The following is a 17,534-nucleotide window of genomic DNA, read 5'->3' as shown; positions in this document are numbered from 1 at the left end:
AAGTTTCAAGGCAAAAGTCAAAGTATTTGGCTGAAAATTCACAACCATTCACTACACCAAGATGAAAAGATAACAGATTGTGTTCTCTAAGATTGACTCACCACAGAGAAGTTCATTCCTAGCTTAGGTACAGTAATCACCATCTGAGGAAAGCACACTGAGTTCAAGTTGATTCCCTGAGCTGTGATTGTACTTCCACCACTAGGAAAATTTACCAAAAGAAGAAAAAAAAAAAGGAAGGAAAAGAAAAAGAGAAGATAAGTAGAATAAGTAAGTGCTGTGATAATGTAATGTTAATTACAAATTACATTTTAGAGTAAATGATAACATAAAACCATAATTAGGGATATGCATTGGGTAAATGCAAATACATAGCTTTGAGCAGTGAGATAATTTTTCTGGGAAACAGATTTTACATTTACTATAACAACTAATCAAACAGAGAAAAGAAAAATAATTTTTAAAACTGTGATAGGCCAGGGTATAAAACAAATGTGAAAATTTTAAAAGAGGTCACTTTTTTTGTACTTTGTATTTGCTAACTTACTTATTTCACCTATTGCGTTCAGTGGTGCTGAAAAAGGTGTCTCTTTTACTGCTGACATTTTTTTGGCAAAGGCAGATGGCTCGGATTAGAGCTACTGGGACCATAAATACATCACTTGAAAACACACACATACTAGTATACATATATATTCATAATGTTTATATAGCACTGGATTTAGACCATTTTAAAATCCATTTGCTCTCCTGAGTCCGCTGACTTGTCACATTAAATGATTTTCCTCAGCAATCAGTGTAATGTCCAGACACAGCATAGGAGACACACTTAGCAGCGCAGTGGGTATCTCAGTGGGACATCACAGGTAGGCTCAGCAGCAGCTAGGAGTGAAATCACAAAGAGAAAAGAGGCACCCTTCCCCCTTCTCCTTCACCTCTGAAAGGAAATGATTTGCCCTCTGCAACTGCTCCATAATAGAAACAATTGGCACGGAAGATAGAGATAAAAATGCAATTTCTTTTGATAGATTGCTGAGCAGCATAGCCGTTCTTCCTTCATTTGTTGCTTTTCTTATTTCTATAAGAAAATTTTACTCACCTAAGAAAAGATTTGGCTGGATGAATTTTTAAAACAACTGGGTCTTCTCTGTATGTGAAATGGCTGCTTGTGTTTCGAATAGCTTCATCGATTTCCATTCTCACACGATATTCCTGGGGAATTTGCTGTGCTGGAGTGTAGCACTCCACAGTGCTTGCCGATATGCTGGGAGGACTGAAAACAGATTGCTTGTCACCATTATAAAACATGTACTTGGCTTAAAATACTGTCCTTTTCTGAGCCCCAACCTTGCCTAAGGATCTGTTTGTAAAAAAAAAGCCATTGATTTTCCTGCTGGATAATCAGATTGCAACAAGTAAGCATGACATAAGGTAGAAATTGCAACAGCATGGCTTAAGCTCAAGATTAATCTTAATTCAGTTGACTTGCACCTTCCTGATGGAAGGTGTTGCCCTGGTACTGGTGACAATCCCGTGAGCCCCTGAACCCTGCAAAGGCAGCGTCCAGCCTGGAAAACAAGAGCACACTCCAGGTTTAAGGAGAATGACTTGATCTGTGGTAACCAAATAATGCCTCTTTCAAATCCACAGGACTTACACTGTGTTAAAAGCCTCGAGTTAGGGTGCTCGTGTGGGATGTACCAGATGCTGAGGGGCAGGCAGAGGGCAACAAGAAAGAAGGACAAAATTCAAGAAGAGCTGGCTGAATTCAGTGGAGTCTCTGGGATATTCACCTTTCCCTTGCTATCATGCCTGGCCATGGAAGGCCTCTTCCTCCTACACTGAGCTCAGTGGGTGAGTGGACAGCAGGAGGATCCTGAAGTTTGAAGCACGTGAAATGTGGCCAGAGGGAGCAGGGCACATCAGAGACAAGGGTGGCAACTGACTGGGAAGTAAATGTAACTCTACCAGCTGGTTTCAGGGATTTGGCCCCAAGCACATCCATGGGCCATGCAAGTGAGGTTGCTCTCATAGAATGTAAGAGATGGTCTCCAAATCAGACAAAAGGGACATTTGCTACAACCTCTGAAGCTTTCCAGGAAGGTGGGGTTCACCATAAAAGATAGCGATTCATTCATCTGTATCTGGAAGCTTTTTAACGCCTCTTAAAGGAAAAAAAATAAACCTTGCTCTAGTTGCCCTCAGAACTGGGGAAAGCTGTCTGTTTAGCTAGAGAAACACCTGCCTTGAGAAATTGGTTAAGATTACACAGAAGTCTCCAGGCAACTTGGCCAGTGAGAAAGAGGGGTACTGGAGATGCTTACTGGGAAAGTCTCAGCTATTGTTCAATACCTAGAGGTCCACCTGACCAACATCTGCATCTGAGCTGGCTGCTGTCCCACCCCCATAGTAGATGTCTCAAATGAATCATTCCCAAAAGGTTTATATATTTCTCCATTAGCTGACAAAGACACCAAGAAATGCAACCCTAACTATTAAGGAACAGAAAAATGATGAAGATCTTTTTAGTGATCAGACTTGAATATCTAAATCCTTTTTCTTGATTTAGTCAGACTTGGCTGATTTGATCAAGAACATACAATGAAACATTTAGAATAAATGAATATTAAATTAAATTTATTTGTATATTTTAAAAAATATATTCTTATTTATTTATAAAATAAATTTATTCAAAGAATAAATTTAATCTCTCCTGACTCTGAGTGTTGTGTTAACTAATAGGCTACTGCTTCCCCATGGTCTCCACAAGTGTGAAGTTTTACCACTATGATTTTCCATAATCATCAGATGATGCTCAAATTTCAGAGGAATTCCTGGATGTCCTGCTTCTGGAACACAGTGGGCCAGATTCTGCCTTGTCCAAAGAAGTGATAATTCTGGAATCACCCTGCTGTTCCTAAGCAGAGAACCAAGTTGGATTTGTGCCATGGTAGAATGGCTACCAAATTCAGAACTCGTCTGCCCATAGTGGAGAATCTGTGTTTGGTGATCAAACACATCACAGATTTGTGACTGAGCTCCTACTGGATCCAGTACAGAGCCACAAGAAATTCTGGCTTAAACCTCCAAAACAATTTTCTAAATACCAGGAGAAGTATGATGCTGCCAAACTGATGCTGCCTCTGTTTTGTAGGCTGCTCTCTGAAAGCAGTGCAGAAATAGTGCTCCTCTGCATGGGATAGATGTTGTCACCCTGGCCAGGTTTCCACCCAGGCAGGCAGTAGGAAATGGTAACTTGTGCCCACTGGCTGCTCACTAGCAGCTGCTGCACGAACAGCAGCTCTTGCTAGTACAAGAGAGAGGGCTGAGTGTGTGGGAATCAGGGGGACAAAAATGATGGGAAATAAGCAGTTTCTTGTCCATTAGAAGCTGATTTGACACTTCTCTATGCAACCTTTTAATGAGGCTAATGAAGACACTAGAGAATAAACAAGACTTCCAGAGAACTGTAGTCCCTTCTAGAAATCTTTCCAGTATCCTACACTCAGGATACTTACTGCTTATTATAAATTCCCCAATAAGTGACACAAGAAGAGGAAAGAAAATGTTTGAGTTTGGTTTTTTAACTCCAAGGCTTTTAATCAAGACATTTCAGTATTAAAGGCATTGTGTTTTAGTTAGTACATTACCTTTTCAAAGTGCATGGTTGCTCACCAACAAAAATCCTCATGGATTTCCCACTGTCTAGGTATTTTCCAGCTACAGTCAGCAATGTTCCTCCGGATTTGGGGCCATAGGTGGGAGATATACTTGTTATTACAGGATTCTAAGGGGAGGTAGAAATAAGACCAGTGGATTATGAACACATTTTCAAAATGTTGAGAGGACTTAAAACATTTGTTAATATTTCCATGAAGTAACAATAAAGCCAACATGGATACAGAATTTACTATGCTGGATTGGACTCATGAGGAGTCCCTGACAGTTAATATTGAAGCTAATTTTGACTGTAAAAGTTTAATCTAGTGCTTACCACGTATGAAAATGTATTGAATAGTGTTTTGCCATGTCCAACAGAAACACTACTGGATATATTAAAACCTGGACTTTTTGCAGCAGGAACTGTGCATTCCAGCCTTTAGAAAACAAGGAAAAAAATGGGATTACATTTTTTTTCTGATTGATTTTTTCATAATAAAATAGAACTATTTCAAACTCATAATAATGGGGAATCCATACTAAACAGATCATCAATCTATGTGCACCACAGACATTTCAGAAATAATAGCTAAAAGAACTGTAGCCCTCTTCCTTAACAATAAATACAAATGCTGTGGACTTTATAATACTTGGCCACAGAATATAATTTTAGTATATCATATGTATTTCAGAAAAAAGAAGCATGACAGAAAAAACAAATACATCTATTCAATGGCTGATGGATTTGTAAAAATTTTCCTTTAATATCAAATTTTGGCAGACAATGGCATTAGAAAAAATGAATCATATACATGAGTTTGTTATAAAAAATTAAATATTACCAAAAATTAAACTTGAACTTCTGCAGCAGCATATGTCAATGTATTATATTACATTCACATAGTCTCACATATAATCTAGTCTCCTTAAATCATCTTGTTTCCATTGAAACTCTGCTGGAGTATCTGCGCTGCTGTGTATGTGAACAGCAAAGCTGTGCCACGATTTGTGCTTTGCTTTGGTGGTAGAGAGAGGATATTCAATGAACGTGTATTTCTGCAAGATAACAATCACAGTAACCTCTGTCTTAAACTGAACCCATTATCCCTGTGCCTCAGACACTTATTTCTGAGGAGGAGAGGTGCAGTTGAGGGTCATAAGCCTCTGGATGACGAAATACCTGCATCTTCTCACACTTCTCTCAAGCAGCAGCTTTACAGATCAGGAAGACAGAGGTGACATAACTTAGCCCAGCAGGATCCTGGCCAAAGGAACTGCCCCCTTTTCAAACCTTTGAATAGATTCATTCTTGCCAGCTTTCACAGATGTTGAATAGCGCTTCACAGACAAATCAGAGAAACTGCTGCAGGAGCTATTGGCACAAACTAGATTGATTTCATCTCCATTTTGAGCATTGTTTTTCTTGGTGAGTTTATTAAACCAGGGCATTTCTTCGAATTTGAAATTTCAGAATCAGAGATGATACTTATAGGCTGAATGTTTGTATTTGCAAAAAATTCCACACCACACAAAGAATATCTGTATAAATGGAGATTAATAATTTAGGTCTCTTACCTATTTTTGTTGCTAGATTTTGCTTCCAGAGGACAAATTTGTCCTCCAATATGGACTACTGTATTTTTTAATTCAAATCTATTATTTTTGCTGAATCCAAAGTCCCATCCACACAGTGTCAATTTTGTCCCGCCTTCTATGGGAGCGCTGCTTGGGAGAATCTGTTAAAAAATATTGTGTTAGTTGAATCAGATTTTCTTGAACTTCACTTGGAGCTAAAGAATGGGCAAAAGAATAATTTTAGAAAAGCATTTCTTTTGGTAGACTATGTCCTAGCATTCATCTTAATTGTTCTTCACCTTTCATTTGTCACATTATGAGCTTTCTATGACAGTAGCAATAAATAACAAAACCTATACTAGAAGGCTTTGAAAGATAGTGTTTAGGGGCACTGAACAAGCTGTGCATTGTAATAGTCTTTTAAATCCTGCAGTTCTTGTCTTTCACATCTTATTTCTGGTGTGTTAAACATACAATATACTTATTTTGTTAGAAGCTGAATGCTGAACACAAAAGATCCCCCAAATGACCGTTTTTTGCCAGCTTGATGAAAGCTGGGTTCAGAGTGAAGTAGCTTCAAAGACACCATAATCCTATATTGCGTTGACTGTGATAAAGTTAACATGACTTCTGCTATTCTTTCCTTAAACGTTTTACATTTGGTCACCTCTAATTCCAAGTTAAAAATAAACGGCCCCTCAGAAACAGAGACAATCTACAAAGGAAATACTTTTTTTTTGTGTGTGTGTGTGTGTGTATTGTAAATTGTCCTGTAAAATATAACAATGGTGGGAAAAACGTAGGAACACTATAGAAGTCTTACAAAACTCAGTAAAAGTACCGGTTAGTACTGTCAGTAAAAAAACACCCAAAACTCACCAAAAAACCCACCAAAAAGAAAAGACATTAGTTCAGGAATTATGAGGACTTCCAGCAACGCTGCACAATTTTGCAAACATACCAGTACCACTAGACAAACAAAAAAGAATGAAAGGAATGAGAGACTGAATTTATACTTGTGATTATAGTGCCTAAGTATCTTAATGCTTTAATTTTGCCCCTAAAATGCAATACAGCTGTGTCCTTCAAAGGACCCCCGGCTTAATTTTCAAGCTGAAAGCAAAGTGTTTGAGTGATACTTGGCTATTATTTCATCTGGAAATCCAGTAAGACAGCACATTTCTTTTCAACCCTCTTGTAGCTATACTTCAAGACTCTCACAAATGAACTATTGTAGATAGAAAGGCAGCTGAAGAATACTTCAAAAGAATTATACCATATACTATATATGGGGAAATTTACTGCCCTCATTAGAAACCAGACAAAGAGTCTGACTTAAAATGCACTGAAGCCAGGAGGAACCTTTTCTGTTATAAAGAGCTTTGAATCAGCTCTCAAGGAGCAAAGAGGCAACCTATGCAGGACCAGCACTTTTGTACAAATCTGTAAAAAAGGAGTGATACTCACACAGCCCCCTGACCCACAACTGCAGCTATGAGCTAGGAGCCATTCTGTGCCCACAAAATCTGTGCTATTCCCAGGTTTAACTTTTCCTTGTTTCTTTGGACTTCTCTTCTTCAAAACCTGGATTTGACTTCAGATTCTAGTTTTCCACTCTGCTCAGTATCTCAGCACATTATCTATTTTTGAAATAACAAAACCCTAGCAGAAAATGAAATTGCTCTGTGGGAGTACAGGATGTCCCGATGTTTTGTACAATACATTGACACGTGGCATTTGAAGAGTTTGAAATGTAGTCCACAAGTTAGCAAAATAAGGGCTTCACAAAGCCATACATAATAAAAACTGAAGGTATTGAACACGTTTTCAGTGATCTTACATGGCAAAAGAGACTTCTGATAGCAACCTGTGTGCCTTAATTGAGGGGTAGCAAGTATTTAGTACATTTTGTCAACAATTGTAGGACGCAACACCTCTAAGTAGATAGCAAAAAATAAATAAACAAAAGCTTAAAGTTTTGTTTTTAAGTTCTGCCAAACTCCCTCGTTTTTATTCAAAATTTATATTTGTTCCATTTGTCCTGTATGATGAAATGTCTGAAAGTCAAATGTGGTTTTCCAGACTTTTTCTTGGGAGTGTTGACAAGAATGGACAGGACAGTGAATCTCCTGGTCTTTGAATTGAGGTATTTGTAGGCCTCTTCTGTGTACTTACATTGCACTGGTAGTAACAGAAAACAATCAAACCAGTTATAAATGCTATGAAGTGCAGGATTCAAAAAATATTATGTTATCTCCACTGATAACATGGAGCAAGTCCTGTAATTCTGCTGCTCTCTGAACTTTTGTTTAAGGGAGAAAGTTAACTTTTTTTGGTTTTGGAAAACTTTAAAGCTTTGTGTTTTCTTTTTATTTATATTGATAGCTAATATACATTTAATATATTTTTGGAAGGGAACACCTATTTATTAAAATTTCATTAGCACATTCATTTTAATTCAAAGACAAGAACATGTACAACCACATGTGAAATTTCCAGCAAAGCACGCAACCTAAACAGGCAGCAGAAGGCCTGATGTTCTTGATACGTCTGATACAAAAGCCAGCTAAAATGACTCACTTTAAAAACAACAACAAACCATATCAGATTTTTAACCACAACAAAGAATCAGAAGGGAGACCAATTTATTTCTTCTTCTACACCCTTCACCTTTCAGCGTGACCTGAACGCCACGCGCAGATGCCTGCAATTTGTTCCAGCACCAAGTGATCTCCGAGGAGACTCCCTCCTGGCTTCCCTCTAGAACTGCTCATCCAGGCTGATGAAAATCCTCATTGCTGGCAGAGGCAGTGGATGGGAGCAGACTGGGAGCTGGGCTGTGGAGGGGATGTGTCCTAGCATCTGCCCTACTATGCTGTCCATGTCTGGGCAGACTTGACTGCTCCTCTCCAACCCACAGCTCCAAGGGAAAGTGCTTAAAGCAGGGAAAAAGAGACAAAGGATCTGCAGGACTCCATGGAAAAACACTGGGCTTCTTCTCTGCCATCCCTCCTGAGAGGAAAAAAAATTTTTTTCCCATTGTACACCAGTCTGTGTAATAACCTGGGAAAACGTCACTGAAGATTAGCTAGCTAACATCCACTGGAGCAGACCCTCAGGGAGCCATCTGCTCCTCTCAGGTTAAAGTGATCATATGACATATCTCAAGCAATCCATCCCTCTGAAAGCTGCAAAATATTAGGGAGAACTTTGGACTGAATTTCAGATACTATGCAAAGCAGGTCATCCTCCGTTTGTTAGGAACAAAACTAGCTTGTTTCTTACATTTTATGCATGCGAGTTTCAAGACAGGTCAGAAGATGATGAATAATCTGTTTTATATTTTTTTCAGTAATCATGTTAAATGTCATGGTCCAGTAGAGCATGAAATTTGTCTTAACAGCTAGCAATCCAATGGATTTAAGCATCCAGCTGCATTTTTTTTCTTACAAGCCTTCTGGAAGCAACTTCTACCAACATCGGCACGCAGTAATTCGAGATTCACCTTAAGATCCATCAGTGTCACAGATCCATATTCATTACAGGGGTAGAGTAGTGCTGAGCAGGCTGGGCTGAACCACATGGGGAAGGGAAGGGAAGCACCTACCCAGCCTCACACCCGTTCCCACTGCCCCACATCCAAGGTGTGCTCCCCTCCCAGCACTTCACAAGGACTGCAGAGTCTCTTGGTTCTTAAAACTGCTGAGTGAACACATTCAACATTGAAATTAAAGAGGGCTACATGAGTTCAGCCTCTCTGAAAATCAGAAACTAAGCAGTTCAGAGCCTGGGAAATATTTTTTGAGCTATGGAAATATACAGCCACTGCTGGAAAGTTTGCAAATTAAAAAACATTAAGGATGCTTGAGCTCTAGAACAGATGAAACAAACTGTGTAGGATAGGTGAGCACCTTGGGCCTGCAGAGGTACAGAAAAATCTATAAGAGCTAATTCTCACTGCATACCTTCGGATTGGTGATTCAGTCTCATACAGACTAAGGCTGGAAAGGATTATTTCACTATCTAATATAACAATTTCGAAAAAAAATGTGTTTTTTTAATAAAGGAAAAGTAAACTCTTCACATTCTGCATTAGCAAGGTTTGTGCATCTCCTCTGCCCTAAGTAAATGGCCATAGAAGGCTGGCAAACTGCCCCTCCCCCTTCCATTTTCCATCCATTTTGGGTTTGATTCCTATAACTCTTCATTGTTTTTTCACTGAATTTTGCCTGTGTTAATCATAAATTTTGTGTCTGAAAGGTGAACATGGAAAAAAACAACCCTGTAAACATGTGTTTCTGTACTTCTTTCTAGATTAATAGCAGTTTTGTCTAAAACATTAAAACTTAAAAATATTGTTGTACATGAAATCATATGCCTGGATGAAAGAAATACATTATTTATTTAAAACCCACTTTTTTCTCCCTTTCTAAGAGTTTGGCATATCAAACTTTCATGTCTGTTTATAAGTTGTATTCTAATAAAGGAGAATGTATTTTTAACTACATGATGTAGTTTAAATGCACTAACATGAGTGAATGTGTCAGTAAATGCTACCAGAACATTTTATGCTTGTCCTTCCCTTAGATTTCTAGTCCATCAACTGCCCTACAAACCTCTGCCTTCACAGTCATGCCACACTTCACACGGGAAGATTTGGTGCCCCGTACGGCACAAATCCTGCATTAAGCATAGCTGAATTAAAGCTGGACTGTGCCAGTGCAGCTCCCTGCTCATCTGTGCCTTCTTGTTCTCACACAGCCTTGATGAGCTCTGGCTGGCTGGCAGCAGCCTCTGGCTGACCCTGACCCGGGGGTGCAGCTACAGGCTTGTTCCTTGTTGGTGCCAAGTGGACCCACAGGAAGAAGGAGCCAGCAAAGGACATTATGAAAAAAAAAACTTCCCAGGAGCTTGGGTCGGGGAAAGAAGGGGCTTTTCTCACAAAGAAACACCAGGATTTCCTCCAACATTGGAGCCATCACGGGGATGGATGAAGAGTGGGAGCCAGAGACTTCCTGTGCTGGATCAGGCTGTGGTGACTCTGGGCAGGAAGTGCTTTCCTCCACTTTTGTCTCTGAGAGAAGCCTAAGAGGAGGGATGCTCCTTTCTGTGACTGGCTTTCCTGTCAGACCCCTGCCAGGCTGGCTCAGACCCATCTTGTTTCCCCATCAGAAGTGCTTTGTAGGGCCAAGAATCTCCCAAGGCTGGTAAGGATGATCAGACAAACCTGTCCATCCATGAGCATCTCAGCCCACAGTGCTCAGGGAGACTGTGTGCATCCAGTCAGAGGATTCATGGACATCAAGGCTGAGGGGAAGTTGAGGAAAGCTGATAATTTATCATGGTTACATGAATAGAAAATGTCTACAGAGTGCAGACTGGTCTTCCCTCAAGAGATAAATGTGAGAAATCCACCACTTTACCTCATAAACCCTAGGCAAGCAGGTGTCCTGGGTCCAGGTGTTGCTGGGGCACTCAGAAGACCTGAGGCACTGCTGGCTGCACCAGCCACACTCCATGAAGGCTGGTGCCAGCAGGCACTGGCTGCAGGACCTGAAGTGATGGCAGCCTGGCCCCTTCAGAGGGATCTTTGTTATCTGTCGATGGAGAGACATGATGCATACATCCTTTTAATACATACACTAAGTGGCAAGGAGAATCTCTATTTATGCATAGCATGCTGGTGCTACTCAGATTTCAGATGTGCAAGCCACAGTTCGACTTCTCTTTAGCTCAGTAATTATAGGATCTTATAAGTAATTTAACTGACATGATTTTAAATTCGCTTGGGAGAAACCCTAAAGGCATCTTAATGTTATATACAGTTACTACCAGCATCTGGTGTTTACAGCAAGACAGCATTTTTTGCTGATGGAGAAAGAAAGCAGCAGCGTGCTCCTCCCAGTTCTGTATCTCAGTGTGCCTTAGTTTATGCAGTGTATCTCAGTATGTCTTACTTTATACATTTGTAAAAATCGGCATGATGACTATTTCAGCTTTGGTGAGGCTGTATTAATATCTGCGGCACACTTACAGAATGTGACTGCCCACGTACTTGTTTTTTAACACCTATCATCAAAAACCCCATACTTTACCTAAAATACAACTTAAAATTTATATTACTTAAAATATCAGGATAGTTATGAAATAGTCACTCTAAACATGTCAGAATTATTTTTGGTCAAAATATTAAAATCAGTATATAATAACATTACTATATAAGTGCCTCATATTTCTTTATACTTCAGGAACTTCCTTAAATTTATTTTGTACATTTTCTGAAGATCACTCTTATAAATAACTCATACATTTCTAGTAAATGATTAATAACAATCTTTATGGCTGATGTATTTCTGTAAGTCCTTATAGAACTCAAGGGGTCAAATTATTGCTTACGATTATGGTTTAGGATTATCCGTAATATTATCTGCTGATGTTTTAAACCTGTTCTTCAATGCATATCTACTTATGACAATAGCATATTTATGATGGCTCTTCATCTTTTATTAACTCTTTGTAGACTACACGCTAAAGTAATTTTCAAGCCTTACTGACTTACAGTTTTAAAGACACGCATGTAACTCTAGCACACACAACAGTCCTTAAAAAGTTACAATGCTATGACACAAACCAAGAAAAGCCAGGAAACTGAACACCATTCTTTTCTTGAGCCATTGTGTGTTTTGTCTTTGCAAGCACTTGAATTAGGGACAGGTTTTCAGCCTTAAAATTTGCATTTCCTGGCTTTTGTTGGTTTATATCACCAGCTCTTACATTATTTAAGCATTTCTCAATATTAGGCTGCCAGTTTGTTTAGCAGGGGAATAAATATATCTTGGAGGAAACTTACACCCCCAGTGTTCTGAGGGAATGGCAGGGCCATGAGGATGCAGTGCAGAAAGCAGCAGTGTGAACAGAGGTTTACACAGCGCACAGGAGGATTAGATTATGAACCACTCACCTTTTTCCCAGTCACTACCAGGGTATAGCCATCATCTGCTAATGAATTCTCGACGACAACCTGGGGAGAGATGGGGTGGGAGTCCAGCTGAAAGCTGACATGTGGAGTTGTGGATTCGGAACGGGAAACCACTATCTAAGAAAGGAAGAAATTTTGAAAATCAGCAGGCAGTATATAACCCAAATGCATGCTGCTCAGCTGTCTCATGTTCTCTGCTTGCATTAATTACTTTGCATTACATTGCATAATATTTTGCATAATGTTCCATCATAATCTGATTAAAGTGCTATAAAATCTACTTTATTTAATACAGCAAAATCATGGCTGTTGGAAGATCCTCAAAATACACCATGCTTATTAAAATATGCAGGAGTCACTGCATGCTTCCTAGTCCTTCAATTTCAGGTATTTATACGTCACCATAGAAAATGAAGAGACTGACCATTTAGTCAGTCCTATACATTTAAGAATGAAGAATTTTATCTACAATACCCATTTAAAAGAATCTTAAAACTCCAGGTCTTCAGAAGTCAAAACCATTTCCTTCTATTTCCATTTTGGTCCTTGAATTTGAAAAGCAAACTTTACCCAGTGTCAACAGCCTCTGGTCTTGCTGCACGTGGGGCAGTGAGATTGCAAAGCTATGTCAGGCACTTCAGGTCACACTGTGGGCATCACTCAGAGCCACTCAGAGTGCCCAGAGCTCAGCAGCCAGAGCTGCCCAGATGGCAATAGCTGCCAGGCTACTGCTCTGACAGTCTCCTTGCAAGGTTTGGCTGGGCACCCTGAGCTCTGGCTCCTGTTGGTTTCTGTGTGAGCTGGGTGACCAGGACTGAGCCTTCAAATCACTTCTTAAATTACAGGGAATGGTGGAGGCTCCTTTAGAAGATGATCCAAAACAGGAGCCTAATTTAGTCATCCTGAAGCCCCTTTGCTAAAACCCTCCCTCTCTCTCTCTCTCTCTCTCTCTCTCTCTCTCTCTCTCTCTCGATTTCAGGAGATCTTAGGGAGATTAGTCACACCAGTATGAAATTCCCTCACTACTCATCTCTCTACATCTTGAGTTACCTAAATTCTTCTGAGAATCTGGGCCCATTCCTGCAAACACACGCCTAACTTTACTACTGTAACTTTGTTGACTTTAACGGAATGAGTCATGGCTGTTAAGCAGAGGCATAAAGCATCTGCAGATCGGGGTGGATATTTGATAGCAACATTTTATAGGCTTGGGCCTGCAATGCAGAAGGATGTGCGCCCAAATGTGATAGCATCAGGCAACAAAGGCAGAGGATTGTTTACATGAGGGAAGATCATGTTCATGTTTCAAAAGCTGTATCACGTGTAGTTTACTTAAGGAATTTAGATAATCAACATTTGCTGAGAAGTTAGGATTCAATGGGGCTCATTATTTAAAAAGATTGAAGCCATTCTGGAAATAACTTTTATGTCAAATGTTTCATTTTTTACTATAATGAAGCTTTTCTTCTGACTCCGAAGGCAGAATCAGAACAGCCAGGACACTGACTTACACAATTTCACTGGCTTTTCACACTGCCAAGGGCTTTCAACAAGATGGCTGACTCCAAAACTAGACTTAGAGATGCTGTAATTATAGCTGCTGTTTTGATGTAATTCAAGACTTAAATAAAATATATTAGCAGTTAATTCATGCCGATAACTGCTTCATATCCCAGAGGTATTTTTAGTTTGGGGTTGCAAGAGGCTTTTTTTTTCTTTAAAAATGAAACTGGCTTTGTTATGGGCTTTGCTGTGGATTTATTTCACAGCACAGAAAGTACAGATTTTAGAAATCAATAAAGTATGATCATTTTTGGTGACACAGAAGTATGGTCTCTGACTCAGTGTAATAGAGCATGAGCTCTGTTTTTCTATTCAGGACAATGAAAAATAGAATGGACTGGAAAGCTGCATGAAAAACCTTGATTAATGTTGGCATTATGGGGAGAGGTAGCACCACAGCTGCAAATACCTTTTTAGTTGATCATTAGCCGTGTCTCATCTCGAATACCCACTGCTATAAAATGCTAAGAATTCTTTTCCATCATTAATCCAGGCTTCCTCTTATTGCCAAGCATTCTTTCTGATTGAGCCACAGTGTTAACTCTTTAAACACATCTGCATTCCAACCTCAGAGCAATACATGAAAATTTGGATTCCATCTCTACAATCTTGGAAAAATTACTCGGTACTTTAAACATTGACTGACCTTTATTTTACGGAGGTTGATAGTCAAATCACCTGCTCAAAGCCCAAGTGACTAGACTTTGACCTCAGGACATACAGGGAGCTCGGGTTACACTTCCTAGCTCACGGAATGAAAGTTTGGATTTTGCTTAGAACTAATCTACCAACCTACAGAGCTGCTATAACAGATACTAGATGCAAAAATGTTCTTTTTGGTCCATACAACTGTGTGATTTTTGCACACATCAGCCCAGTCCTTGAAATTCTATCTTACCCTTATCCGACATAATCCTGAAAAAAAAAAGCAATTTGAAGACAGCTTCTACAGCAGGAGGAAGAGGCTACTTAGGACTCCAGTGTCGTTCTCATAAAGCTCTGATTTTTATAGCTTGGAGCTGAGCTGGTATGTGCGCAGCATAAATTTCATCTGTCATGGACACGCCAACGTACAGGGACCACTACCATGAAAATGGTTCAGCACTACAGGAGATTTTCCCTCTGCAAAGACTATAAAATCCTGGGGTTTTGGGGGTGTCTTTTTTTTTTCTTTTTTTGGGGGGGAGGGGGAGAGTGGGTATTGGATTTTTTTTGTTTTATTTTCATTTTAGTAATTAATTTATTAACCATGCATTTCTCCAGAGCATAAGAGAAATGAAAGCTTATTTCCATGCCTCCACTCAAGCAATTAGGCGTTAGGAAAGGTCTAGCACAGATAATTAACCAAAGGAGAAGAAACAGACGTTTGTAGTAAATGGTCAAAGTCACCAGAGGTGTTGTACAAGCCGTCTGTGCTGGAGTCCATACTGTTCAATACACCCATAAATGAGTTGGAAAAGCGGTTGAGCAGTTCAGTGATAAAGTTTTGTGATGATCTGAAGGTATTCAAAGTGGTTAGGATGAGGATAGACTATGAAGGATGGCAGAAGGACTTTACAAGACAAGGCAATAAAATGGCAGATGAACTACAACAATGAAAATTAATTTAAAGCAGTATATGTTAGATAGTTATCTAACTGCTTAGCAGCAGCCAAAACCAACCTCATAAAAGCATAGAAATTATTAGAAAAGGATTAGAGAACAAACCAGAAAGCACCCTGATAATGATATCAGGGTAATGATAATGGTTATGACATCATATAAATTCATGGCTTGCCTGAAACTTAAAATCTCTTAAAATGTGCAGTTCTACTTGCCTCCTGGCAAAAAAGAGCATGTTACAAAGGGGAAAAGCTCAGAGAAGGGTAACAGAGATGATCAAAAGGCTGTAATGAACAATGATTGAGTATGGTAGGTGTGGAACTTCTTTCATTAAGGAATAGATAATCATGAGTTTGTAGAGACCAGCCCTACACTCTCTTCACTCAACCCTACACAACTACCCAAAAGGGGCTGTAGCCAGCTCGGGGTTGGTCTCTTCTCCCAAGTAACAAGTGATAGGAAAAGAAGAAATGGCCTCAAGTTGCACCAGGGGAGGTTTAGAATATATTTTAGGGAACATTTCTTCACTAAAAGGGCTGTCAAGCAGCAGAACAGGCTGCTCAGAGAAGTGGCTGAGTCTCTGGTGACTCACATGTAGAAGTGACACTTAAGGGCATTGTTTAGTTGTGGACTTGGCAGTGTTAGGTTAATAGTTGGACTCAATGATACTAGAGGTGTTTTCAGTCCTAAATGATTCTATTATTCCACGATTTAATTATAATAAAAATTCTAAACACCACCAAAAGACAAAAATAAAAAAAAAAAAAAAAAGAAAATACTTGGGTTCAAAGCAAACAAAAGAAAATGACATTCTAGCAATATGTGATGACCTATGGTACTCCCTGTCGAAGGATAAGAATGCAAGAATGCATATCCAAAGGGAAAATGCACAGGTACATGGAAAGAGCTAAACAGACAACAATCAATAGCTCAGGAAATTCCCAGAAAAGAAAATAGTTGGAAACTTGAAGCAGAAGGTAGCTATGTGTGTCTGGGTCACTAGGCATCCACTTGTCAATACCGCTGGAGACAGAGCACTGAACTATATGGACCCTTCATTTAAATCCATGTGGCTCTTCTGATGTCTTTTGAGAATCATGTTCAACATCAGTAACTACGACAAATGCAATATTTATGTCTCTCTATTTAGAGAAAAACACACAATTTTCTTCCAGCATTGCTTAGATTACTTCCAGGAAATACTTTAATGAAGATAACAGCCAACAGTTAATTAATGAATGAATATATTAATGTATTCTTTAATACTGGAAGTCAGTGATCACTTAGGTCCATGAACACTAAAGTTATTAATTTAAGTATCATTTCATTGCCATCAGCTAGTATTAATGTTAAATATGAAGATTTGAGTCTAGGTTTGTCTGTGTGTAATATGGCAAATTAAGACTGTAATAACTTGAGTTGAAAACCAGCATGCAACAGCTTATTTTAAAAATCATTCCGATGCTCAGTTCTGCTAGTCAGCAGGATTGAATTACAAATGTTACTGTCTACATGTTGAAATATCTTTTGCAAAAATGAGAGGCCTTCTAAAAGGAATCCAATCTAAGTATCATGTTGTTATTTTTTTCCCTAGATGTCTGGCAGGTGTATGCCATTATCCAGCAGAGATAGGCTCAGGGTTAACTATATTCTGCAATGCCTCAAATGCCCTGGGATATGCAGCCTAGCCTTGCAAAGGGCACATATGTAGCTCTCTAAATGCTGTATATCATTCTAATCCATGAAGAATATAATGGATCTCTTCTGAAGAGTGTAAGCTTTTCTACTCAAACTGAATATTAAAACATATGTGCTCTCAAACCAGTTATTCAGCACCAGGTGTTAATTTTAATTTGGCTACATGGATTTTGCATTATGCAGTGTTTGATACCTTTTTTCCCCTGGGAGAATCAAGATACATTCTTTACCACAGAAAGAACTGCTATCATAAATGCCAAAAGTTGAGCTACCTATATGAAAATGCTGCTTATCAAGAGTTTGACAGAGTTTTCTCTTGGCTTGAAAATGAAAGATGGAAGGATTGCAGCTACTCACATTTCTACAAATGCTTGTTTGTACAGTTTGCATGTAGTCTTAAATAGGTCAGACTGTCATTATTGAAAAGCCAGATGAATTGCTGTGCCCCTGAGACAGG

At 39.2% G+C, this 17,534-nt stretch overlaps 1 protein-coding gene across 1 annotated transcript in view; it reads right to left on the bottom strand.

Annotated features, from left to right (window-relative positions):
- The window catches only part of MET (MET proto-oncogene, receptor tyrosine kinase), a 90,026-nt gene that overhangs the window by 32,516 nt on the left and 39,976 nt on the right, over positions 1–17,534 (bottom strand). The window contains exons 5-11 of the mRNA XM_030960651.1: positions 12,197–12,331; positions 10,659–10,832; positions 5,236–5,396; positions 3,995–4,097; positions 3,651–3,787; positions 1,100–1,273; positions 102–201 (exon numbers count right to left, since the gene is read on the bottom strand). Of these exons, the coding sequence (XP_030816511.1) occupies positions 102–201; positions 1,100–1,273; positions 3,651–3,787; positions 3,995–4,097; positions 5,236–5,396; positions 10,659–10,832; positions 12,197–12,331 (984 nt within the window). The remainder of the gene's footprint in view (positions 1–101; positions 202–1,099; positions 1,274–3,650; positions 3,788–3,994; positions 4,098–5,235; positions 5,397–10,658; positions 10,833–12,196; positions 12,332–17,534) is intronic.

Source organism: Camarhynchus parvulus, chromosome 1A (genome assembly GCF_901933205.1).
Source record: "Camarhynchus parvulus chromosome 1A, STF_HiC, whole genome shotgun sequence".
NCBI lineage: Eukaryota > Metazoa > Chordata > Aves > Passeriformes > Thraupidae > Camarhynchus > Camarhynchus parvulus.
This window is presented reverse-complemented; position numbering and strand designations above follow the sequence as displayed.